At 36.0% G+C, this 21,724-nt stretch overlaps 5 protein-coding genes across 6 annotated transcripts; 3 read left to right on the top strand and 2 right to left on the bottom strand.

Annotated features, from left to right (window-relative positions):
• Positions 1 to 3,571: 3,571 nt before the first annotated feature.
• Positions 3,572 to 5,036, top strand: LOC148212046 (uncharacterized). Its single transcript, XM_088123051.1, has 2 exons — positions 3,572 to 4,417; positions 4,709 to 5,036. Exons 1-2 carry the CDS (start codon positions 3,693 to 3,695, stop codon positions 4,773 to 4,775), a joined length of 792 nt encoding a protein of 263 aa, XP_087979177.1. The 5' UTR covers positions 3,572 to 3,692; the 3' UTR covers positions 4,776 to 5,036.
• A 975-nt stretch (positions 5,037 to 6,011) lies between these two features.
• LOC111011922 (TOM1-like protein 3) lies at positions 6,012 to 10,254 on the top strand. 2 transcript variants are annotated; one of them, XM_022285912.2, is made up of 10 exons: positions 6,012 to 6,535; positions 7,063 to 7,222; positions 7,566 to 7,644; positions 7,860 to 7,958; positions 8,080 to 8,199; positions 8,329 to 8,477; positions 8,699 to 8,780; positions 9,051 to 9,136; positions 9,211 to 9,402; positions 9,484 to 10,254. In XM_022285912.2, the coding sequence occupies exons 2-10, from the start codon at positions 7,113 to 7,115 to the stop codon at positions 10,064 to 10,066; spliced, it is 1,500 nt and encodes a 499-aa protein (XP_022141604.1). In that variant the 5' UTR covers positions 6,012 to 6,535; positions 7,063 to 7,112; the 3' UTR covers positions 10,067 to 10,254. The 2 variants fall into 2 exon arrangements, with proteins under 2 accessions (XP_022141604.1, XP_022141608.1); XM_022285916.2 differs by having other exon boundaries at positions 6,013 to 6,535; positions 8,083 to 8,199.
• Positions 10,255 to 10,546: 292 nt separating this feature from the next.
• Positions 10,547 to 11,787, top strand: LOC148212045 (uncharacterized). The gene has a single exon (XM_088123318.1). It carries the CDS (start codon positions 10,861 to 10,863, stop codon positions 11,770 to 11,772), a length of 912 nt encoding a protein of 303 aa, XP_087979444.1. The 5' UTR covers positions 10,547 to 10,860; the 3' UTR covers positions 11,773 to 11,787.
• Positions 11,788 to 14,938: 3,151 nt separating this feature from the next.
• Positions 14,939 to 17,420, bottom strand: LOC111011794 (STAY-GREEN-like protein). Its single transcript, XM_022285688.2, has 5 exons — positions 17,083 to 17,420; positions 16,091 to 16,264; positions 15,847 to 16,005; positions 15,409 to 15,555; positions 14,939 to 15,324 (listed from the first exon to the last, which is right to left on the bottom strand). The coding sequence occupies exons 1-5, from the start codon at positions 17,221 to 17,223 to the stop codon at positions 15,211 to 15,213; spliced, it is 735 nt and encodes a 244-aa protein (XP_022141380.1). The 5' UTR covers positions 17,224 to 17,420; the 3' UTR covers positions 14,939 to 15,210.
• A 1,638-nt stretch (positions 17,421 to 19,058) lies between these two features.
• Positions 19,059 to 21,641, bottom strand: LOC111011910 (wall-associated receptor kinase 2-like). The gene is made up of 3 exons (XM_022285889.1): positions 20,757 to 21,641; positions 20,503 to 20,664; positions 19,059 to 20,401 (listed from the first exon to the last, which is right to left on the bottom strand). Exons 1-3 carry the CDS (start codon positions 21,616 to 21,618, stop codon positions 19,191 to 19,193), a joined length of 2,235 nt encoding a protein of 744 aa, XP_022141581.1. The 5' UTR covers positions 21,619 to 21,641; the 3' UTR covers positions 19,059 to 19,190.
• Between the last annotated feature and the right edge of the window lie 83 nt (positions 21,642 to 21,724).

The raw sequence follows: 21,724 nt of genomic DNA, 5'->3' as shown, positions 1-21,724 counted from the left end.
AAATAAAATTTAAATATCATGCAACATTTGAAAATAAATATTTATTTTATACATTTATACAATTACATTACATCTCATTTTGTTTAGGTTTAAATAGGCTTTTATATCATCAAACGATACAAAAAAATATTAATCTTGAAATTATGAAATTATATTCAAGTATAATGGACACAATATTCGCACCATATATATCTATCTTGTAAATTTAGTTTTAAGTGAAAATTAGTTAAATCGGGACCATCTTTCCCGGTTGAAAGTGACATCTCAATTAATTAATAGCCACTATTTTCCGAATGTCCAATCTATATTTCGGATGACGCAATTTTAAATATCAATCAACAATAAATTCTTTAGATTTTTTTTTCTTTTTTACATAAAATTCTTATTTAGACTTCTAATAGGGTCTCTAATCTAAATAATGATTTAACAGCCACTATTTTCTAAATATCCAACCTATATTTCAGATGACGCAATTTTAAATATCAATCAACAATAAATCCTTTAGATTTTTTTTTTTACATAAAATTCTTATTTAGACTTCTAATAGGATCTCTAATGATTTAATAGCCACTATTTTCCAAATATCCAACCTATATTTCAGATGACGCAATTTTAAATATCAATCAACAATAAACTCATTCAACTGTTAGTTAACTAGTGATTAAAGACTAAATATACTAATAATTTCCCGTATTTTAATTTAGAATAATTATCTCTTTTTTTGCTTTACTGCAATAATTGGAAATGAGGATTTAAATTAACAATATTTTGATCGAAAATAGGTGCCAAAATGAGTTGAGTATTGTTCAAAATAGCAATAATTTAGAATAATTATCGAAATATACTCTAATGTTTTATTTTTATTAATCGTAGAATTAAAATATTAAATAAAAGTAAGAATGACATACAATTTGTAAGGAAAAATGCAGTTATAAATCATTTATTTCCATCCTAATTTTAACACACTTGACTCACTAAATTATAAATCTTTCTTTCTTATTCCCATTTCCTATTTGTTTCAAAATATAAATAAAAAAATTGTCTCACCATACTTAAATTATTGGATATTGGAGACAAGATATTCATTTTCCATCCTTAAAAAATGAAGAAAGAGACGTTACCAAACGAGTTCTTAATAATCAAAATGAACATTTTGAAATTAGTGGAACTAAAATAAATCAAAGTAAAACATACCCGACTAAATTAGGATTTAAGCTTAATTTGTTAAAAGCAGGAATGATGAAACCAAATTTGTCCAGCAGTGATTATAGCTGCAGGCTACTCATTGCAATAATGATAAAAGCAAGCTAAAGTTTTGGTCACACTGAGTATTAGAGAAAGCTAAGATTGGGTAATCAAATGAGAATATATAAACAAAAAAAGCAAATCCCATAACTTACAAATGGCTGAGAAATTGGCTTTAGAATTTAGAATATGATGCATCATTAGCTGTGGGGATCAAAAGATTGGTTTTTTTGAATTTTTGAATTTTTGGGTGTCCCCCCATCTTACAATTCTTGGTTTCTTCCTCTTGAGATTGACGTACAGCAAAACGATTGATTGAGCCATTAATGAAGCCTAATGCACCCACACACAACTCACAACGACTTCGATATTGACTACTCGATTTTTTATTCCCACGATAAATATATATATATATATATAATATAAAGCCAAATTTTCTATTTTAACGTCTCTTTTCCTACTTTATATATGATTTAAAGAACTATCTGTATAAATTTTATATATTGGGTTGAAAAAACTAAAATATAATAATAATAATACTAAAACCAACATCCACTAATTTAAACATCATTTGGGGTTACGGTCATTCTTATAAATTGAAAGTTCAAATTGATTTAATCTACCTCCGTAAAATACATTATACTTTAGAAAGTAAAAATATCTTCCATTATTAATAGAAAGATCAATATCTACATGTCTCATCGAACTAAAATGTCCCTAACCAATCTCAAATTGACAAAATAAGTTGCACAACTTTTTACCTCTAAAATTTGGATCACAAATACTTGTTTAAATCTAAATTTATGAAATTGGAAGTTAAAATTTGGATCGAATTTAAAAGAAATTAGGGGAGAAATACGGTTTATATTAAAGAAATGGGCCTACAGCCGACGCACCATCTAGAAGTTCTTGATTAGTATTATTATTATCGCGTTTAGTGGAGAGTTCTTTATTTTTCAAAATTCATTATTTGTGAGATAGTGCGTAAGCATTTGTTTTATTATAATTAGGTTTGGGATTTCCTTCAATTTCAACGATCTTGATTTTGTTATTTTCTACAATAAAATACAATGATTTCTTTAATTTTTTTTTCTTTTGTAGAGAAAATTAAATGATTTCAAAATAAGTGTTTGCCTAGATGTGAATAGTTTAAATATACTCCTTATGTCGAGGTTGGAAGTTGGATCCTCGCGTCTCAAATTATTCTCCTAAAAAAGAAATAAAATTTGCTACAGAGAGTGGATACAAATTATAATAATTGCTTACCCATGTAGAAACAATTAGTAGCAGGATGGATGAAGAAGAAAGAAAACCACAATTTCATTTTCATTTACAATTTTTTTTTTCAATAATAATGTTAAAAACTTTAGTAGTTGTTAGACACGTTGTTTCACTTGTACCTTTCGATAATAAATATACAAAAAAAAAAAGGAAAAAAAATCCCATATATCATTCACAGATTTTTTTGTCGCAAAAGATTTCTGAACTAAATTTGCAGATACCTCCTCATATTTTCATGCTTCTATTTTCAGTCTTCTACTCATTTTATCTTGTACAACAATCTACCATTTTTGTTTTTTTCCCTAAGAAGTAACAACCTACCATTTGAATAAATATTTGGAAAAAAAAAAGAAAACGAAAAAGAAAACGAAAGCCTTGTACCTCCCTCTCCGTGTTAAAAAAAAGGCATGAATTTATCTTTTATAAAGAGCCAAGTTCCTTTATTAAAGAATATTTAAATTGTTACACACATTTTATTATATATAAAACTTATAAACATCTCTCATCATAATGGTCAATTTAAGCATAGTTAAACTAATTAAAAAGTTGTACGTTAATATTATTATTCTCAATAAAAAAAACATATATATAGATATACATGTTGCATAATTAAATTTATCAAAATTTCATAACTAACATCATCTAAACATGTATGTATGAATCTACTACTTCTCTTCCTAGATTTATAGATTCAGATGTATTATTCTTGGTTAGCAAATCTGTAACCTATTATTATAAAAGGAAAAGGCGATGAAATTTGTAAATTTTGAAATTCCCAAAATAATAATAATAAGTAAAAAAGGCGATTAAGAAGAATGTGCTTTTGTGAAGCGCAAGGGAGGGATGTTATTCTTAATCTTATATTCTTATCCCACGCCTATGCCTTGGACTTTACAACCGAACCGACGGTAACTAGACCAAGTTACCGTGAAATTGACCCGGAGGGGACCAGACCAAGAAACACCGGGCGCGAATTTACAGTTATCTCCCTAGCCCCAGCCCCACCTTCCCCCTGTACCCACCGCTCCCCCTCCCTCGCTTCAAACGCACCACACATAAAAACAAACCATTTCAACTCTCTCTCTCGAGTTTCTTCCTCTACATTTCCCCAGAAAATCCAAAACACTGAGAAAAAAAAAAAAGAAGAAAAAAGGAAAATCAAAGCCATGGGCGATCCTAGGCCGAAACTCCCAAGAAATCCTATCCGTAGCCCAGATTCTGTCGCGCCTCGAGAGCAGGAGTTTGCGGCCGAAGACGGCATCGTTTTCAGGGCCGTGGATGAAGAGTCGCAATCCGAATCAGGAGCCTGTTCCCCCACGCTCTGGGGCTCCAATTCTCGGAGCAGCCCCCAATTTCACCGCCCGCGTAATCGGAGCCTCTCCCCAACTTCGCGGATCCAAGCCATAGCCCGCGGTCAGCAGGAGCTCATGGAGATGGTCAGGAACATGCCCGAGGCCTCCTACGAGCTCTCTCTCAAAGATCTCGTCGAGTACCACCGCGTCGCTAATCCCGATACCTCTATTGAAAGCAGAGACGATTCCACCTCCGAAACTTCCTTCAGAAGAGACTCCAGCAAGAAGACGGCTGAAACCAGAGCGCTGGTCACCCGGAGTAGAAGCGTCGACAGCGGCGGATTTTACCTCAAAATGTTCTTCCCGCTGCCCTTCGGCCAGATTTCGGCCAAAAAGAAGAGGAGTGTTGGGAACGATTCGGGGTTGAATGGCAGTTCGAGAGTGTCTCCTAAGCCGCCGCTGGTGAGGGACGGATCTGGAAAGGGCGCGGACAGAGACTGGTGGAGGAAGAGATCGTCGCTGGCCGCCGGCGAGAGCGAGGGCAGCGTCTCCGGCGGAAGCATGACGAGCAGCGGCAGTAGCAACAGCACGAGCAGCAGGTATCAAAATTCGATGAACCGAATATTTTAGAACTCCAACCGAATTGTTTATCAATCCTGACAAAATGAAACAGAAACCAATTTGTTATTCAAATTCAACTAACTTAGGGGTCGGGCAATAATTGTTTGGTGGTTGGAATTTTGGGTGACAGTCTGAACTTGGATTTCTTATTCTACACGTTTTTTGGCTCTATATGATGAATCAATTTGGTTCAAGAGTAGCCAAATTGGGGTTAATAATTCATGAGTTTTGACTCTGTGTTGTCTGGATTTGGTGAATTTGATGTGCAGGAATGCAGAATCTCAAGGGAGTTGCTGGTTTTGTATCAGTCCAATCAGAACTAAAGATCCAGAGTAAAAAAAGGCTACAATTACCCAATCTTACTATGTAATAATCTCCTTTGAATAATGCTTTGGTATAATCCCACTAAATCACAGCTGAATTTTGCAGCTAAGCTTGTCTATATTTTTTTTGTTTTATTACTTTTTCTTTTTGGAAAAAAGGAGGATTCCTTGTCTTGTTCGTTCCTGATCTCTTTCTTCATTAGTATTTTAATTTCCATGTTATATATATGTATGTATATTGTTAACCAAATAATTTACTTGTTTCCTTTTTTCAGTTTTCCTGATTGTTATTAGTACTAATTAAATAGTTTGGTATTAGATATATAGAGTTGTTAATTAGTAATCACTATTCCTACATGAGTTTGAATTGTCTCTAAATAATGATTGAAGAAATAGAAAAATGGGTAGTCTGTATCCGCGAAGTCTTCCTTTAAAAAAAGTATGAATACAAAACATGCCCAACATGGCCCGCCAAAAACTATCCCATCGTCACTACGTCCGGAAAATTTTATCTCTTGGCTTCATTTGTGGACTTACACTTAGATAATATATTCCAATGGTTTAAATTTGAATTTTCTTTTCTATTTACTAGAAATCAGTTTTATTATTATTATTATTATTATTATTTTTTTAACAACATGTGGGGTGGAGTTTGAAACCGCAACCTACCATTAAATTTTGTAGGATCAACATCACATTCTTCTATTTGTATAATGAAAATGAATAAAAAAGAGCTTATATTTAATGTACAACAGTGAATAAAAAATTTAAGTTAAAGATAGATTGAGACTGATTTTTTTGCTATCACAAGTTTACATTATGATTCGTATTAAGATCTATCAGTGAAAACTCAACGGATAAAGTTCAATTTATGAAAAACGATGCATGATAGCGAATAGAAAATCTAAGTAAAGATAGACCAAGATTTATTTTCTGTCATCACAAGTATGTATTATAGTTTGTATTAGGGTCTATCAGTAAAAACTCTAACGAATATAAATTTCAATTTACTCCAAAGATTTTCTTTCCCAATTCAAAATTCTCTCCCTCGCACTTGTACTGAGACCATACGACTTGGGCCAATTATCCTTGGGCCGAGCGTTGCGGCTGAAGTGATTCTCAATGGGCTTACGAGTGGCGAAATGGCACCGTTGCGGATCCGACCCGGAGATCCAGTTTGGCTTCCGGGTTGGCGTTGTCGACAAGTCTACTACGGCATCCATGTCGTAGACTGGCAAACGAAGTGGGGTCCGGTGGCCGGTTGGTCTACGTAAGACCGTTCTTCTCCAGCAAGAAAGACGCGGTTTTCAGGCCGAAATCCACATCAGCCCTTGCCCAAGTCTCCGCCATGGAAACTCCGACAAAGTCAAACCCAGAGACCCAACCCTGTACCAAGGAAGGAAATTTTGGGAAGACTTTGTGACTGTCATCTGACCTCGCGTGGGGCGATAATAACTATATTGCTTCCATGATTCTGAATTTTGTTTACTAAACCCATCTTTTTGCTTTCCTTGTCGCGATATGCCAGATGGGAATTGGACTCAGCTGTACGTTTTAACTCGCCGATTAGCAATTTCCCCCTTGGCCCTTCCTTTCATTCTTTTCTTTATTCCTGGGTCTGTGTGAAAATTCAAAGTTGGCTCTGAAAAAGAGAAGAGTCCCAAACTAATCAAACAAGCAACCCCTCGACGAAGAAAACCCAAAAAAGAAAGAACACGCGCGCACAGTTCCTCCCCACTTTTTCCTACTCGTTCTCCTGTTGATTCTAGGCAGGTATGCTTCATTTGTGAGCCCCGACCGAAGTCTCTTTTCTCAATTCCATCCATTTCTTTTGATCTCCACGTGAACTTTCAGATTGTGGGTCTATCTCACAGGGTAATTTTAGCTTTTACTTTAGTCTTTCTGCTTTATGGTTCCATTCCTGTAAAATGAACTCACGGGATTTTACTTTGAGTAGATAATGGAACTATTATGGTTTATGTGATGATTTTTATGTGGGCTGTCGCCTGGATCATCTGTTGTTTGGCTCACATTCGAGTCCGCCCTCTTCTTCTTTATTTGCGAGGAAATTGTTGATGGGGATTCTCCTCGTGTTAATCCTAGTTCAGATTCATATGCATAATCACTTAATATTTTTCCCCTTTTCAGAATTGCTACTTTTTTAAAGGTATAAAGGGAGGGTAATTGATGGCAATGATTTCTGATAGACTTCTGTTCCACGATTGGACTTTGTTTATTTCACTTCCTAAGGTTACTTTTCCAGCTGAATTTCATAAATCCTGCTGGATTTTGTTTCTCAGGAGATTCAAGGACGAAATACCTTATTAGGGTGTAATAGATTCAGAGGAACATGTCTACCAATGCTGCTGCTTGTGCCGAGAGAGCAACAAATGATATGCTTATTGCTCCCGATTGGGCAATAAATATTGAGCTCTGTGATATCGTTAACATGGATCCTAGGTAATCCCAAAACTTCTCTACTTACTTATATTGGTCGTTTCCTCCTGTTAAATCTTTCAATAGCTCTGGAACTTCTAGTTTCCTTTTCTCCTAGTAATTGTAATGTTCGTTTGTAATGAACATCTATGAATCGTTTACACCTCCTGTGGCGAACTCGAAACCAAAAGAAAGCAGGTTGTTGTTGCTTACAGGGTTTCTTTTCCATTGATTTTTTTGGACTCATCTCATAATTGTCTGCAGTTGTAACAGATTGCAATCATAACTATTCTCAACCGGATATGAAATATCTGTTATTTTTTGTACTTTTGATTGCTGACTTTGGTTTTGAAATTGAAATTTTTAGGCAAGGGAAAGATGCATTGAAGATACTCAAGAAGCGTCTAGCTAGCAAAAATCCCAAAACACAACTTCTAGCTCTTTATGTAAGTTTTTTGTAGTCTTTCTCGTCTTTGTAGAATGTTTACCATAAACAACATGTCCTTAGATTTCTGGGTGTTGCTGTTTTTGTAGTAATAACCAATTGCCAAAAGTTAACTGTTAGTATGATATTTCCAAAAGGAACGTTATATATATATAGGTATGTTGAAAGTCAACATTCTAACCATGCTATGTTTTTTTCAAAACACAATTGATCCAGGCATTGGAGGCTCTAAGCAAAAACTGCGGCGATAATGTTTTAAAGCTGATTGTAGATCGTAAAATCCTGCACGAAATGGTTAAAATTGTAAAGAAGAAGGTATTTCACTAAGTTTGATATGAATCTAATATGTGTTGACTGTTGTTTAGTGCTCGGTTATGACAAATCTAGACAGGACAGAAGGACAAACAGTTTAATGTGTTATTTCATTTCAACTCAGCAGCCCGATTCAAATGTACGGGACAAGATATTAACTTTGGTAGATGCATGGCAAGAAGCATTTGGTGGTGGCTCCAAGGGAAAGTATCCACAATACTATGCAGCGTACATTGAGTTGAAGGCGAGTTATTTTTTGCTTTGATATGTATATTTTTCAAACATTTGACAGTGTGTAGAGAATTTTTTTTTTTTTAAATTAAAGTTTTCTCATTATTTATATCTGCTGTTGGATTTGGTTTCTGTAATACAGAATGCTGGCTTTCAATTTCCACCAAGAGAAGAGAATGTTGGGCAGTTCTTTAGTCCACCTGAGATACAGCCAACTTTAGAGGACCCTGTTTCGGCTTACGATGATTTTTCTGTGCAGGCCTCTCTCCAGTCTGATGCTTCTGATTTAAGGTAAAGTTTTAATTCCTGTTGGACCGATTTTACTTTTTGGCCTTTTCTTTTTGACAAAGCAAGGGCCAAGGGTCTATTTAGTGTTCTCAGTAACTTATCTTCATCACATGTTTCTATCCTATGTGTCTATCTTCATTCTTCTTTCTCAAGTCTAGTATTTTATTTTCGATTTTCCATTGCTTCCCCGGGTTCGACTCTGATTATGATTTGAATTTAAACAGCTTGCCAGAAATTCAAAATGCACAGGGACTATCAGATGTTTTAATGGAAATGCTTGGTGCACTGGACCCTAAGACTCCGGAGGTATTCTGTTTATAAACATCTTTATGTGTTCCTTTTCTTTTTCTTATACTGAATGGAGAACTTTCAAATTTGAAATGTCATCTGTAGATAATTTTAGGCATTTTGACTTGATTCAATATTAATTCTCCACAAACCGTTAGGAACGGGACTGAGGGAATCATTCATGTAGCTGAACTATGCATATTTGGACTTGATTTCAGTTGGTGAAATGAAACATACTACACAATACTTCCCTTTTTGTTATATCTTTTGACTTGATCATATTGGCAGGCTTTGAAGCAAGAAGTGATTGTTGATCTTGTTGACCAATGCCGTTCCTACCACAGCCGTGTCATGATGCTTGTGAATGAGACCACGTAAGATATCGTGTCAGCTTTATTTATTTCCTGTTGGCTTAACCTTTGACTCATGTCGTTTGCTCCCATTTCAGAGACGAGGAACTTTTATGTCAAGGGTTGGTGTTGAATGATAGTCTGCAGCGTGTACTTAGCTTCCATGACGACATTGCAAAAGGAACATTAGTGACAGCAGGTAGAAGAACAGAACCTTCTGTTCCAACGGTTCCCTATATGAACCCTGAAGATGATGAGTCGGATGATGATTTTACCCCATTAGCTCGCAGGTGACTACAATGGAGCCCTGTTTCCTCGATCAATTCTTTGATAAGTAGAATGTCACTGTAACTGTTATACATAAATTGCAGGTCAACGAGAGATCACATTTATGAAAGGGACAGGAAACTGTCGAATGGTCAATCATCCCGAGTTAGTCCACTTCCTTCACCCTCATCAAAGAAGGCGATCCGCGTGGACATGATTGATCATCTGAGCGGCGACACGTACAAACCTCAAGGATCTCCAAGGACAGCAGAGCCTCCATCCTATCCACCTCCAGTTTTCCCACCTTCACCAACAACTTCATCTACCTCACCTTTCCACACTACTAGGCAGCCTCTGTTCGACGAACCACCTCCAAGAATGATATCCACGAATCCACTCCGGGACACCCAATCTCCGGGCTCGCTCCCTCCCCCACCCTCGAGATATAATCAAAGACAACAATTTTTTGAGCAACAAAAAGCTGTTACAGGAGGCAGTCTGCCCCATTTGGGCAACGGTACTTATGGTTCATCTGATGACAACATAGTGGGACAAACTAAGAATCTGTCGCTCGGTCCTTCCACTCCAACCAGATCCGCAGACCATGAAGAAGCCCTTTTCAAAGAACTGGTGGATTTTGCCAATACCAAATCATCTCCATCATCAAAACCCAGCCGACCATTCTGAGACACGAGTAGCGAAGACTGATGATGTTTTTTCTTTGTTTTTGTGGTTGTAGACAGGTGATGTGGTTCCTTTGACGAGGCTGATGTATATTCATGAACAAAGTATCCATTTTGTTTTGTAGTAGAGTTAGAATTTGTTGATGTTGCTTTGGATGGGTTGCATATAATATATATTCTATTAATTTAGTATATCTGTTTTGTTTAATGAATAATATTTAGGTTTAATTATTAGATAATGAGATATGCTCCATATTTTTGTTAAAAATAGAAAAAAACAAATATCTTTCTTCTCTGACGGTCAATCGATTGTTGATTGGCCAAATGCTAAATAACAATGTTGCACCCTTTCACGTTCCTTCGATGTAAATTTTTTATTTTTTAAAATGCCTTAAATCTTGATGAGTTTTTAAAAACAGTAGGTTTAAGATTTAAGATTTAAATCGGAATAGGGAATTCTCCCTGCCCCGTCATTTTAATAATTTAAAAAAAAAAATTATTTGTTATCGAAGATTTAACTAAAAAATAAAAAGTAGCTATGAGTAGAATTCGAAAATCGTATTCCTTTTTGTATTTAGATATGAGGGAGAATTTTTTGGAGTAGGTGGGATTTTGTCATAAAAGGAATAGGAAAAGGAAACTGAATTTGTATGTGTATATATACAAAAACTCTCCTAACAATTCTATCATCAATCATCAATCATCAATCATCAATCATCAATCATCAATCATCAATCATCAATCATCAATCATCAATCATATCATAGCTCTAATATAATACTAATTTGTTCATTAAAAATGGAACGCGGCCGTGCTCAGCTTGCGGAGCTGATACTTCCGGAGTCGGTGAGAGGCAGTTCCACAGAAGGCAACGGAAGCGGATGGTCCCTCACTTACGATTGCTTCGTCTGCACTTCCGCCGTCCCCCATTGGGCAGGCCGCCACGCCGACAAGCCCAATAACGGCTTCCTCATTCGCGTCCAAAACTTCCACGTTGTGGACCCACTCTACATGCCACCTGGCAACCACATGGTCCTGGATTCCAACTTCCAACTCCTCCACTTCCCGCCGGCCCACTTCTCCTCCTTCTCCGCCGTCCACAGCTTCGTCCTCGCCACCCTCGACCGCCTCGGCGTCCCCGCCACCGACCCCGACCCGCTCGCCCGCCTCCTCTTCTCCTTCCTCCGCCGCCACGCCGACGCCTCCGCCGCCACTCTCGTCCCCTTCTACATCTCCTTCACCATCACCACCGTTCTTCGAAATCTGGACGAGGCCGTCGACTGGGTCCACGGAGGCACCCCCGAGTCTCGGATCGCGAGGACCCTGAGATGCACCTACGACGCCGTTTCCAGGCTGAAGAGTAATTCCAGTGTGGTCCGTGGGCCGTCCTCCGAGAGAAGTTGTAATTGTATGGTGTGTCTGGAAGATTTTGACGAAGATGATGGGCGGCTGGTGAGCCGGCTGCCGTGCTCCCATGAGTACCATTTTAAATGCGTTTCGCGTTGGCTGAGATTTGATCACCGCTGCCCCGTGTGCCGGTTTCCCATGCCCTGGGTTCAGACCCTGATGCCCAAGACGGCCACCGAGGAGGAGGAGGATCGGGCACAATCCCTGGATATCGTTGTGGCACCGGCTGGGTTTTTTGCGAAACTAGGGTTGGTTTTAAAACAGCTATTCACAAGGTTGTATTTCACTTATTTACTCAAATGATAATCAAGTTCCCCCATTTTTTTTTCCTCGGGAAACTGTAGCTAGTTGGCCAAATCCAATATCTGATAGATTTGCTTTCAAATTTCGCTGCTTATTCCACGTTTATACTTCGATTTTCTTCCTATATTATATTTCTCTCAAGTCGTTACTTTAGTTTCAATTTGTCCACACCTCCCATTTTAGAACCTCAACATATGTTATTAACCAGCGAGATTCGGAAAAATATTGTTTGATATGTAAGGAGTAAACAATGTTCCATATCGTCTCAAGAAGAGCATGATGGTTATGCTAAAGCGAACTATATATTGTGATGATATTTGAGATAAGAAGAACATGATGATTATGCTAAAAACGAACTATATATTGTGATGATATTTGAGATAAGAGTAGGAGGGTACCTTTTGTCCTTAAAAAAAACACAGAACTAAAATAAATATTGGATCAATTAATTAACTAAATTGAGATGAAGCTTTTTTCTGATACAGCATGTTGGGGAGATGATTCAAACTGAACTATGCTCGTTTTGACAAATTGAGATAAAGTTACTACCCTAGACTAATTTATTAAATTGGCCTTGCTCATTTACTAATACTTTTTTTAGTTCAAAGACCATTGATTTGTAATAGTTAATGATTCACAGTTTAAAGGGTGACTATGAGGCAAGTAATTAATATAATACTTATTAATAATAATTTGATGGTACCTATTATAGATATAGTTTAATATAGTAAGCATGTATAAAATATATATTCAATCAAGAGGATGTGAGTTCGATCTTCACCTACCTATTTACTAAAAAAATGTTAGTAGTTATTTTGAGAAATATCATTCCATGTAAAATTTCGTATAAAAAAAATTACTATTATAAAAATTAAATTACAAATTCGACCATAAATTTTGATGATATTTTTAGATGCAAGTTTTGATGATTGTATTTATTTAGCTTATAAAATTATTTTGATGATTATAGAGGAGTAGTCCTATTCAGATATTAATTAAATAATAATCATTCAAGTATAACTTGGTCTAACTATATTATATTTAGGGAAGTTTGTACTAAAAAAATTATATTTAGGGAAAATACATAAAAGTATAAAAAAAAACATTTAAAAACAATATTAATTAGAATTTAAAAGAATTAAAAGAAATTTAAAAACAAAAGTTTTAAAACATGAGTTCTAAGTGTGTGTTTGGTTACTAATTTGAAAACATAAATATGAGGATTCAATAAAAATAAAAATGTTTTCAGTATTTTCGAATATTTGGTACAAGATTTGAAAATTATATTGAATCTCATTTAAAATTTTTTTTGATGTGCCTAGATACCAACTAAATATTTAGTTCAATCTAAAATATAATTAATTTATTAACATGTCTATTATAAATTTGGTGTAGTTATTATTTTACAATATTATATAATTTATAATATATTATGTTTCACATGTTTTAATTTTAACAAAAAATTTAAATGAATTTATAACATAAAATATTATTTTATCAAAGTTTTTATTTTTCTAATGTAATTATGCATTATTTTAAAATTTTAAATTCAGAAGTCAGAGACAAAAAAAGTTGTTTCAAAATTTCTACGATTTGAATTACAAAATTTAAAAACAGTTTTCAAAAAACAATTCTGCCGAATATATCTCAACTAAATCCATTTGATTAAGTGAATTTGAAAAAAAAAAAGAATTTGAATTATCTACCAACAGACTCGAATTTTCTCCTCCTTTCATTTTAATAAATTTTTTATTTGTTATTTAAGATTTAACTAAAAACAAAAAATTAAAATAGAAAACGTAGCGAGAATTTTTCCTTTTTCTTTCGTTTTAAACTTGATTAATTATTAGTCCAATTCGAAAATCATGTTTATTTTTTATTGGCTATTTTGGTTTAAACGGCTTGATTATATACTTTTAAAATATTTACTTTTGGTCTTTATATTTTCAATTTTATTTCATTTTAATCTGTGTACTCTCAAATTGTTCGTTTTAGTCCCTAACTTTAAGAAAGGTTTCTAAATTTTATTTTAATATAATATTTTCAATCTCAATATGGCACTACACTCGATATATTTCTTGAAATGAAATCATGATTAAGTTTAGTTTCATCATCGAGTATGAAGTTGGCCCATGTCTAGTCCAAATCCGATACAAACTCGATCCAAAAGTTAATGATTGACCAATCTGGCTCAATCTGGCCCTTTAATAAATTAGATTGGATATGAATTTTTATTTCTTAAATTAGCTAGGTCATTTTGTTTAATAATATACATTTATCTTTCACTTATTTAATTCAGTGTTTCTTTTAGTACAAGTTGAAGTAGAGAATTCGAACTCATAACCTCTCTGTTAGAGATATATATCAAGTATCGCCAAACTAATCTCAGGTTGACTAATTTAATATTTCATGTTATATATATAGATAATATATATTCTAAGAGGCTTATTAATGGGGTTAAAAACAATTGATAAGCCTCTTAAATTATTTTTCAAATTCTCTCTTTACTTATTTTTTTCCTTATTATGCAAACCTTTCAAATTTTCTTTAAAATATTTTTTAATAACAAATCCCGTGATTTAAACTAATTTTAACTCTTAAAATTGTTTATCATAATTGTTTATTTATTATTATTTTCTATAAGTACAACATGTGAGATAGATGATTCGAACTCGCAACTTTTTGAACGGACATAGGTGCCTTAACCGCTACGCTTAGGTTAGCCAAAATTTGTTATTTTTGAATTGCATTTATCAAATTTTATAATCAAATATCTCATGTTCAACATTAAAAATCAAATATGTCATGTTTAACATTAAAATAATAGTGCATTCTCAAAAAAAAAAAAAAACATTAAAATAATAGTGTTGACAACAACTGATCTAAGAATATGGTTGAAACATTTTAAGATTCTAATAGATTGAGGTAAAAATGTGAATTCCAAAAAATTAAGGACAAATTAAAAATTACTCAAAAATTATTAACCATTTGGTATATTTAACCTAATTGTAATTTTATTTAGTAAAATGTGTGAGAATTCGAACTATTTTCGTTGGAGATAATATATAGCTATGCTTTTAATGGTATATCCACTTGAGCTTGGACAAACAAAAGCAATGGAAATCTCAATGGTGAGCAATGATGCATAAATTGAAGTGTAAGAAAGTGATGAAAATGCAGATTAGCCATCAAACAATTCTTCAAGGAATTGTTGTCATTTACACAAGAATTTCAAGAACAAATATGCCCTTTTTGGTAAAAGAATAAACTGACCCACATAAATCCCTCCCTCCCTTTCCAATGAGTTACTCATATATTCAACAAAACAAGAGCACCCTTGGCTCCTTCCACAAGGGCATTGAATGAAATGGATGTTAAATTACATTCTTATTTCTGGGGATGATCGAGCATTTTACCAGTTTGTTTATGTAATGAAGTTCAAAGAAGGAAGGCAAAGAGAGCTTGAAATATTGATTTGGGGCTTCTCAACTTCTTAGGAGAAGACATATCCTTGCTTCCCCTTAGGAGCCCTTGCATATGGTGATGCCTCCCCTGACAAATGCAGGCAAAAGAAAAGATTGAAAAATAAGACATCAAGTATTCAGTGAAATTTTCTTAACATGTTATCAAGTTTACCAGCACGGCATCCTTGAGCGGTCCCCAGCATTCGAGTCGATTGTACTTTTGTGAACTCGAATGAAAATATACCCTGACCAATGCATCTAGCAGCTCGGGATTCTCTCCAAACAGAACTGAATCCCCATATAGAACAGATTCAAGCACCTGGTTTTACAAAAGTAGAGGCTTTTAGCTTTATCCCAATCTAAGCTATTACACTATGCTATGTCACTTCCACCATTATTGGTAAGATGTGGGAGTTCTTCAATTTTTTGACTTATGACTCTGAATGTTGACAAATTTTTACATGATGGCAAATTCTGTACCTTACTTTTAATGAAAATTTGGAGAACAGATGTTGTTTCATGTTGAACTCCAGAAGCATGTCTAAACAACTCGAAAACCAGTTGTGCTGGAATGAAATATTCGACGAGCAGTCAAAGAAGATAAACTTACAAGAGGCAATTCTTTGGAGAAAATGTGGTATCTAAACTCGGCAGCAAGGTCAAGCAAAGAATTGGGACCGCTCACGTAGCAATGTACATGAAGACACATTTCATCCTTCACTTTCTTCCACTCAGCAACCACATCATCCTTGTTGTACCACCCTCTTAACTGTATACATTCTCAGACCCAAAAATGAGAAGAAAAGAACAATGCGTTGTTCCATTTTGACAATGAAGTAGCAATAAATTTGTACCTGATCAAGGTTGATAACATCAGAGATGGTTAAGGTGAGATTAGCAGTGAAGTCACAATGTGATAGTATATATGTTCTTGGGATGATTCCTGCAGACTTGTTCAGCTCCCTAGTGAGTACAACTTTTAACTTTGAAGCTTCAAATCTTGCTGGAGGAACCAATATCCTAACGGCCTACCAAAGATAAATGCATCATAAGACAGAGTAATACAAATTTGACAGAAAGAACAGGCAAACATCTTTTTACTTTCTGGCTGCTTTGATTCAATCATGTTTCAACCATCCAAACAAGGTCTGAAACTGAACTTCATTCGACAAACTTCATTCAAAGGAACCAACTAAACAATCAACAATATAATAATTAGGAGAGGCATCTACTACTTTTGTCAGAGGATCAAATCCCCACATCCCCACATTTGTTGTACTCGGAAACAGAAAAAAAAAAAAAAAAAATCAGGGGTTCTGTAAACATTATCCATCATATACTGTTCCCAATAGTGACTTAACTGCTGAACTACTTGGCTTTAATTAGAGATACAGAAAATCCGGCAACACATTTCTTATTCATAATGTGCATTGCTTACAGAACTCAAAAATCAAAACGAAACAGCACATAGATTAGCTACAGAATATCAAATTTTAGCAATTAGTTTCTTCAACAAAATTAGACACAACATTTTGATGAAACCCAACAATAAAAAACAGAATACTTATAATTCAAAGCCCTCAAGTGTATAGATAAGGACAACACAAACTTTTTCAATAAAAAATGTAATCAAAATCAGATCGGGCAAAATTCTAAGCACGGCATTGAAAATAACCGAATAGATTCACAGACCCCCAAAAATTTCCCTTAAATTATTCAATTCTTCAACTCGCAACTACAACCTACCGAACTTGGATCAGTCTCCAAATAACAAGAATGCAGTAATGCCACAACCCACAGCAGCCAAAATCAAAGCGAAAGAAGGAGAGGGGAGGAGAAATTGAACCTCTGAGACGAGAGTGCTGTAAGAAGCCCGAGTGGTTCGGAGAGAAGAAAACAGAACGGCGGGGTTGCTTCTGTGAACTAACTTGAACTTGGGTTTGCCCGGCGACGGTGAAAAAGAGTAACGAGCGCAATGAAAGGCCATGGAAGACGCATAACAACTCACGAGTCTTCTTCTCCGCCTTCATCTTTCAGAATCAGAACCAACCATTGTCTTCTCTGTGGGATGTGGAGAAATGGGGTTCATAGTTTCTTTGTTTTCTGTGATGTGGACTTTGTGTGTGTGATTCAAAGACCCCTCCCTCGCTGGGCCAAAATCTGAGGCCATGGCTCTCCCTCCACACATACTGATCTTTCTTTCTAATATTTTCAATTAAAAAAGAAAAAGAACAAAGGAGAGGCTAAAATTTTGTGATTGGTTGAGGATTTTGAACGTTGTGACACGTCATCGTATCCGGTACATTCTCCGATAACTTGTGGATAATGTGTGCTGACGTGGCTAAAGCTGAACATTTACACGTGCTCATAGTGAAATCTTGCACGGTATATCTTTCATTTTGGTATTATTTCATAAAGTTATTTAATTAAATAAAATAAAATTAGGTTAGCTTTTTATTATTATTATTTTAATACCACTAGGAGCAAAAATTAATGACCTCTTGATCATAGTCAATATCAATTACTCATTTAAGTTCATGTTACGATTAGTCTGTTAGTGTTGTTCGAATGTTTGAAGTTACGAGTGATTTGTCTTCCAATAAACATTTAATTCTAATTCAAATATGTGTTCAACTTTCTGTAATTTACTTTTAAAATATTTAGATTTTGAGAAGGAGAAAATCAATCCAAAGAATTCATTTCCCTTGTGTTTTAGAAATTTAAAGAAAGAGAAGGAAGTTATTAATTAAATACTGGTGCCACATAGATGATATGTCCGTCTCCAGATTTAAGGTTCATCTATACATAAAAATTTAGTACCATTGTTGTGCTCTTCTAAATATATTTTAATGTCTAAGTTAGAACTTAAAGTGAGAGCAAACAAGATGAAGAAGCAGGAATCTAAGAGAGTCTACTTGAAAATGAATGTGTTTCAAATTCTCATAAAGAGTTGTGTAAGAAATTTTGGCTTAACCTAGGGTTTTCCTTTCTCTTTTATATCATGAGAGAAAACCATCGAGAGAGAGAGAGTAAGGGGGCAGACAGACATAAATGTTGCGCTTGAGGGTCATAGGGACCCCACCATTGTCCTTACTTCCGTGCACTGCCAAAAGAAGTGCGGCAAGCATCCTCAATGATCCTTTGGAATGTATCGCGATTCGTGCTCAAGGTGTGTCAGCACCTTGACTATTGGCTATCTCTCATATGAGATGGCCCACATACATGTGATCGATCCCTCAAATCGGTATGTGTTTGGATTTTTCACCTATCAAACTAGACAATACAGGAATGTTATTGATAATTTTTCAAAGGTTTTCAATAACCTTCAATATAGAAAAGTGAATAATTTTTTCTTATCTTTTTGAAAAGTTTTTTAATAACCTCTCCTAAAAAAAGTACAAAATTCTTAAAAGCTTTTTAAACCTTCCATAAAAGAAGCTTTTGTTGATAAATGTATATCGTTCCAAGGTTTTCAATAAACCTTCAATTTAAGGTGGTTTCAAACAAATCTAACAAACACCTTAACAGTTCCAACCATAGGTTAAAGGTAATTAAAAACAATAGCACAAGAAGTTTATGAAAGATTCTTCAAATTATTCACTTAATTAATTCCTTAAAATAAGTCACATGTGTGAATGTTCATATTTTCTACTCAATTTTGCAGAGCATATAATGAAATCCCCGATCGTATTGTATTGTTTTTGTTTATAGTGAAACTTCCAGAAGGTATAACATAAAACTCATATAAAAGCAGGATACCAAACCAATAACATTAAATAGAAAAAGCTCCACAAATTTCAATATACATAATGAAAAAAAGAATAATGTGAAGTTTGGAAATAAAATTCCAACTATATGCAACATTTGTTTGATTACATATGGAACCTACAATATAATTGACATCAAATGCCTAAATCAACAATTTAATTTTTAAGTATTGATCAAACCCATTCATCATCTCCCATCATGGATCCGTGGCAAAATCTGAACCTTCATGCTATCGTCCACAACATTATTCATGCTCAATAATGTAGATTCTGAAGCTCCATTATTATCCTCCAACAAATAAGCCACCATCTCTTCTGCATTGATTAAATTATTGTCATTAACCCATTTATTCTCAACCAAAACTCTCAATCCCTCCAACTCCATGGCTACCTCCTTCATGCTCGGTCTCTCCTCCCCCCTTACTCTCAAACACTCTTTTGCCACCTTTGCCACTTCTTTTATCTGCTCCAACTTCCCCTCCCTCGCCATTCCCTTCTCCACAACTTCTTCCAAACGATCCTCCTTCATTGCACACAGCACATACATCGCCAGATTCCTCTCCGCTTCCGGCCCCTCGAAACTCACCGCCTTCTTCCCCGTTATGAGCTCCATAAGCACTATTCCAAAGCTGTACACGTCGCTCTTCTCCGTCAACTCGCTCGTCAACAAGTACTCCGGGTCCAGATACCCGAGAGTCCCTTGCACCATCGTAGACAGCTGAGTTTGATCCAACGGAACCAACTTGGAAGCGCCGAAATCAGAGACTTTGGCAGTGTAGTTTTGGTCTAATAGTATGTTGGTGGTCTTGATGTCTCTGTGGATGATTGGAGTGGAGGCTGAGGAATGCAAATACGAAATTACCCCCGCAGTTTCCGAAGCAATTCTCAAGCGGGCTTCCCATGGAAGGGAATAATCGTGATTCGCTTTGTCATGGATGTGGTCGTAAAGTGTGCCGTTCGTGATGAACTCATACACCAATAATGGAACTTGCGTCTCCAAACAGCAGCCCAAGAGCTTGACCACGTTGCGGTGGTTGATTTGGGACAGAACCATCACTTCGTTGATGAACTGGGAAGTTTGGGATTGGTCCACTAATTTCGATTTCTTTATTGCAACTACCAAACCATCCTCCAAAACTCCTTTGTAAACGGTGCCGTATCCGCCTTTTCCGACCACTGCGCTCTCATCGTACTTGTTCGTGGCCTTCTCCAGTTCCTCTTGGGTGAAGATTCTGACCATGTCGGCCGACGTTTGCCATTGAGAAAGATGCTGTTGGAGCATCAAGCCTCCATTTTTCTCAAAAAATTCCTCTTTCAATTTGACGAACTTCCACTTTCTATAGCCCAAGTAGAACCATGTAAGCCCAATCAACAAAACTGTGAACCCCACAGTAACTCCTGCATTATAATTATTTCATTTCACCAATAAACATTTAGAAACCCTAAAAACAAAAACCCACTTAGAAATCAAATAGAACCACCAAATTAAATTAGCTCACCAACGATGATTTGAACGAAAGACTTTGAGTTTCTGGTGCAACCTTCTCCCTCGCGTCTTCCATCTCCTCTAAAACCCTCAGGACAATTGCACGTATAGTTTCCTTCTGTATTAACACACTCAAACTTACAGTCATGCCTTCCATCCTTGCATTCATCAACATCTGAAAAAAAAAAAAAAAAAGAATCCCAACTTTAACAACAAATCCAAGTATATAATGATACGATATTATCGCATGTGATTAATTTTATTTACCTTGACAACCTCGAGGGAGATATGGATTCCCCTCAAAGCCATCAGAGCACTGGCAACGATATTCCGATCCATCCTCGACGAAGTTAACCTTTCGGCTGCTGGGTCCACAGATGCAATTGGTTGTATTCTCGCAAGTGTTGTTACTGATGGCCCAATCAAGCACCAACGGAACTCTCTCCAGCGGAAAATGGCGAATATATTTGGAGGAGAAATTGAACTTATCTTCCTCAATTACAAACGCGTACCCACAGGGATTGAAACTCAGCACATTAGTGTGATTGTCGAAGCTGCTCACTGTGTAGTTCAAATTGTTGAGGCCTTTGGGGATCTCCAGCTGGCAGCAGCCGTTGCCGGAGCAGGCACCGTCTTTAACGGTGGTGATGTCATCGCAGAGCGCCACGCAGGCGCTCTTGTAGAATTGGGTCCCGCCGACGAGGCCGGAGATGAAAGAGAAGGTGTCGCAGCCGATGACGGTGAACTTGTTTTTGGCGCTGGAAACGGCGAACTCCGTGTTGAGAAACGCGGTGGATAAATCGGGAAGGGTGTTTGGTGGGTAGCAATCTCGGGCCCAGAAATGCAAGATGTTCAGCTCGCCGGAGATGGAAATATTTGTCACGTTGAGGTTGCCGCCTTGTAGAAACGCCTTTGGAGAATCGTTGTGAGTTTTGTTACACGAAATGAAGAATTTTTCATTCAGATAACACCCTTCTTTCATGCCGAACGGATATGGAATCTGCACGTCGCCGCACCACTCCTCGCACCCCGGTAAGGCTTGAGAAGCTCCCGCCGCCGCCGTCGCCGCCGCCGCTGAAAGTATGCCTATTTGAACCGCCGTGATGATTAGTCGCATAAGCGTCTCCATTGGACGACGAAGGGTAAGTCTTTTTCTTTTTTGATGGGTTTGGAAATCGACCTTGCAGATTCAAGAATTTAAGGGTTAAGTTCATGTGGGACAGAGAATTAAAAAT

Source organism: Momordica charantia (assembly GCF_013281855.1).
Source record: "Momordica charantia cultivar OHB3-1 chromosome 4 unlocalized genomic scaffold, Mcharantia_2.0 BLBB01000004.1, whole genome shotgun sequence".
NCBI classification, from domain to species: domain Eukaryota; kingdom Viridiplantae; phylum Streptophyta; class Magnoliopsida; order Cucurbitales; family Cucurbitaceae; genus Momordica; species Momordica charantia.
Note: the sequence above shows the minus strand (reverse complement) of the source record. Positions and strands in the feature narration are given on the sequence as shown.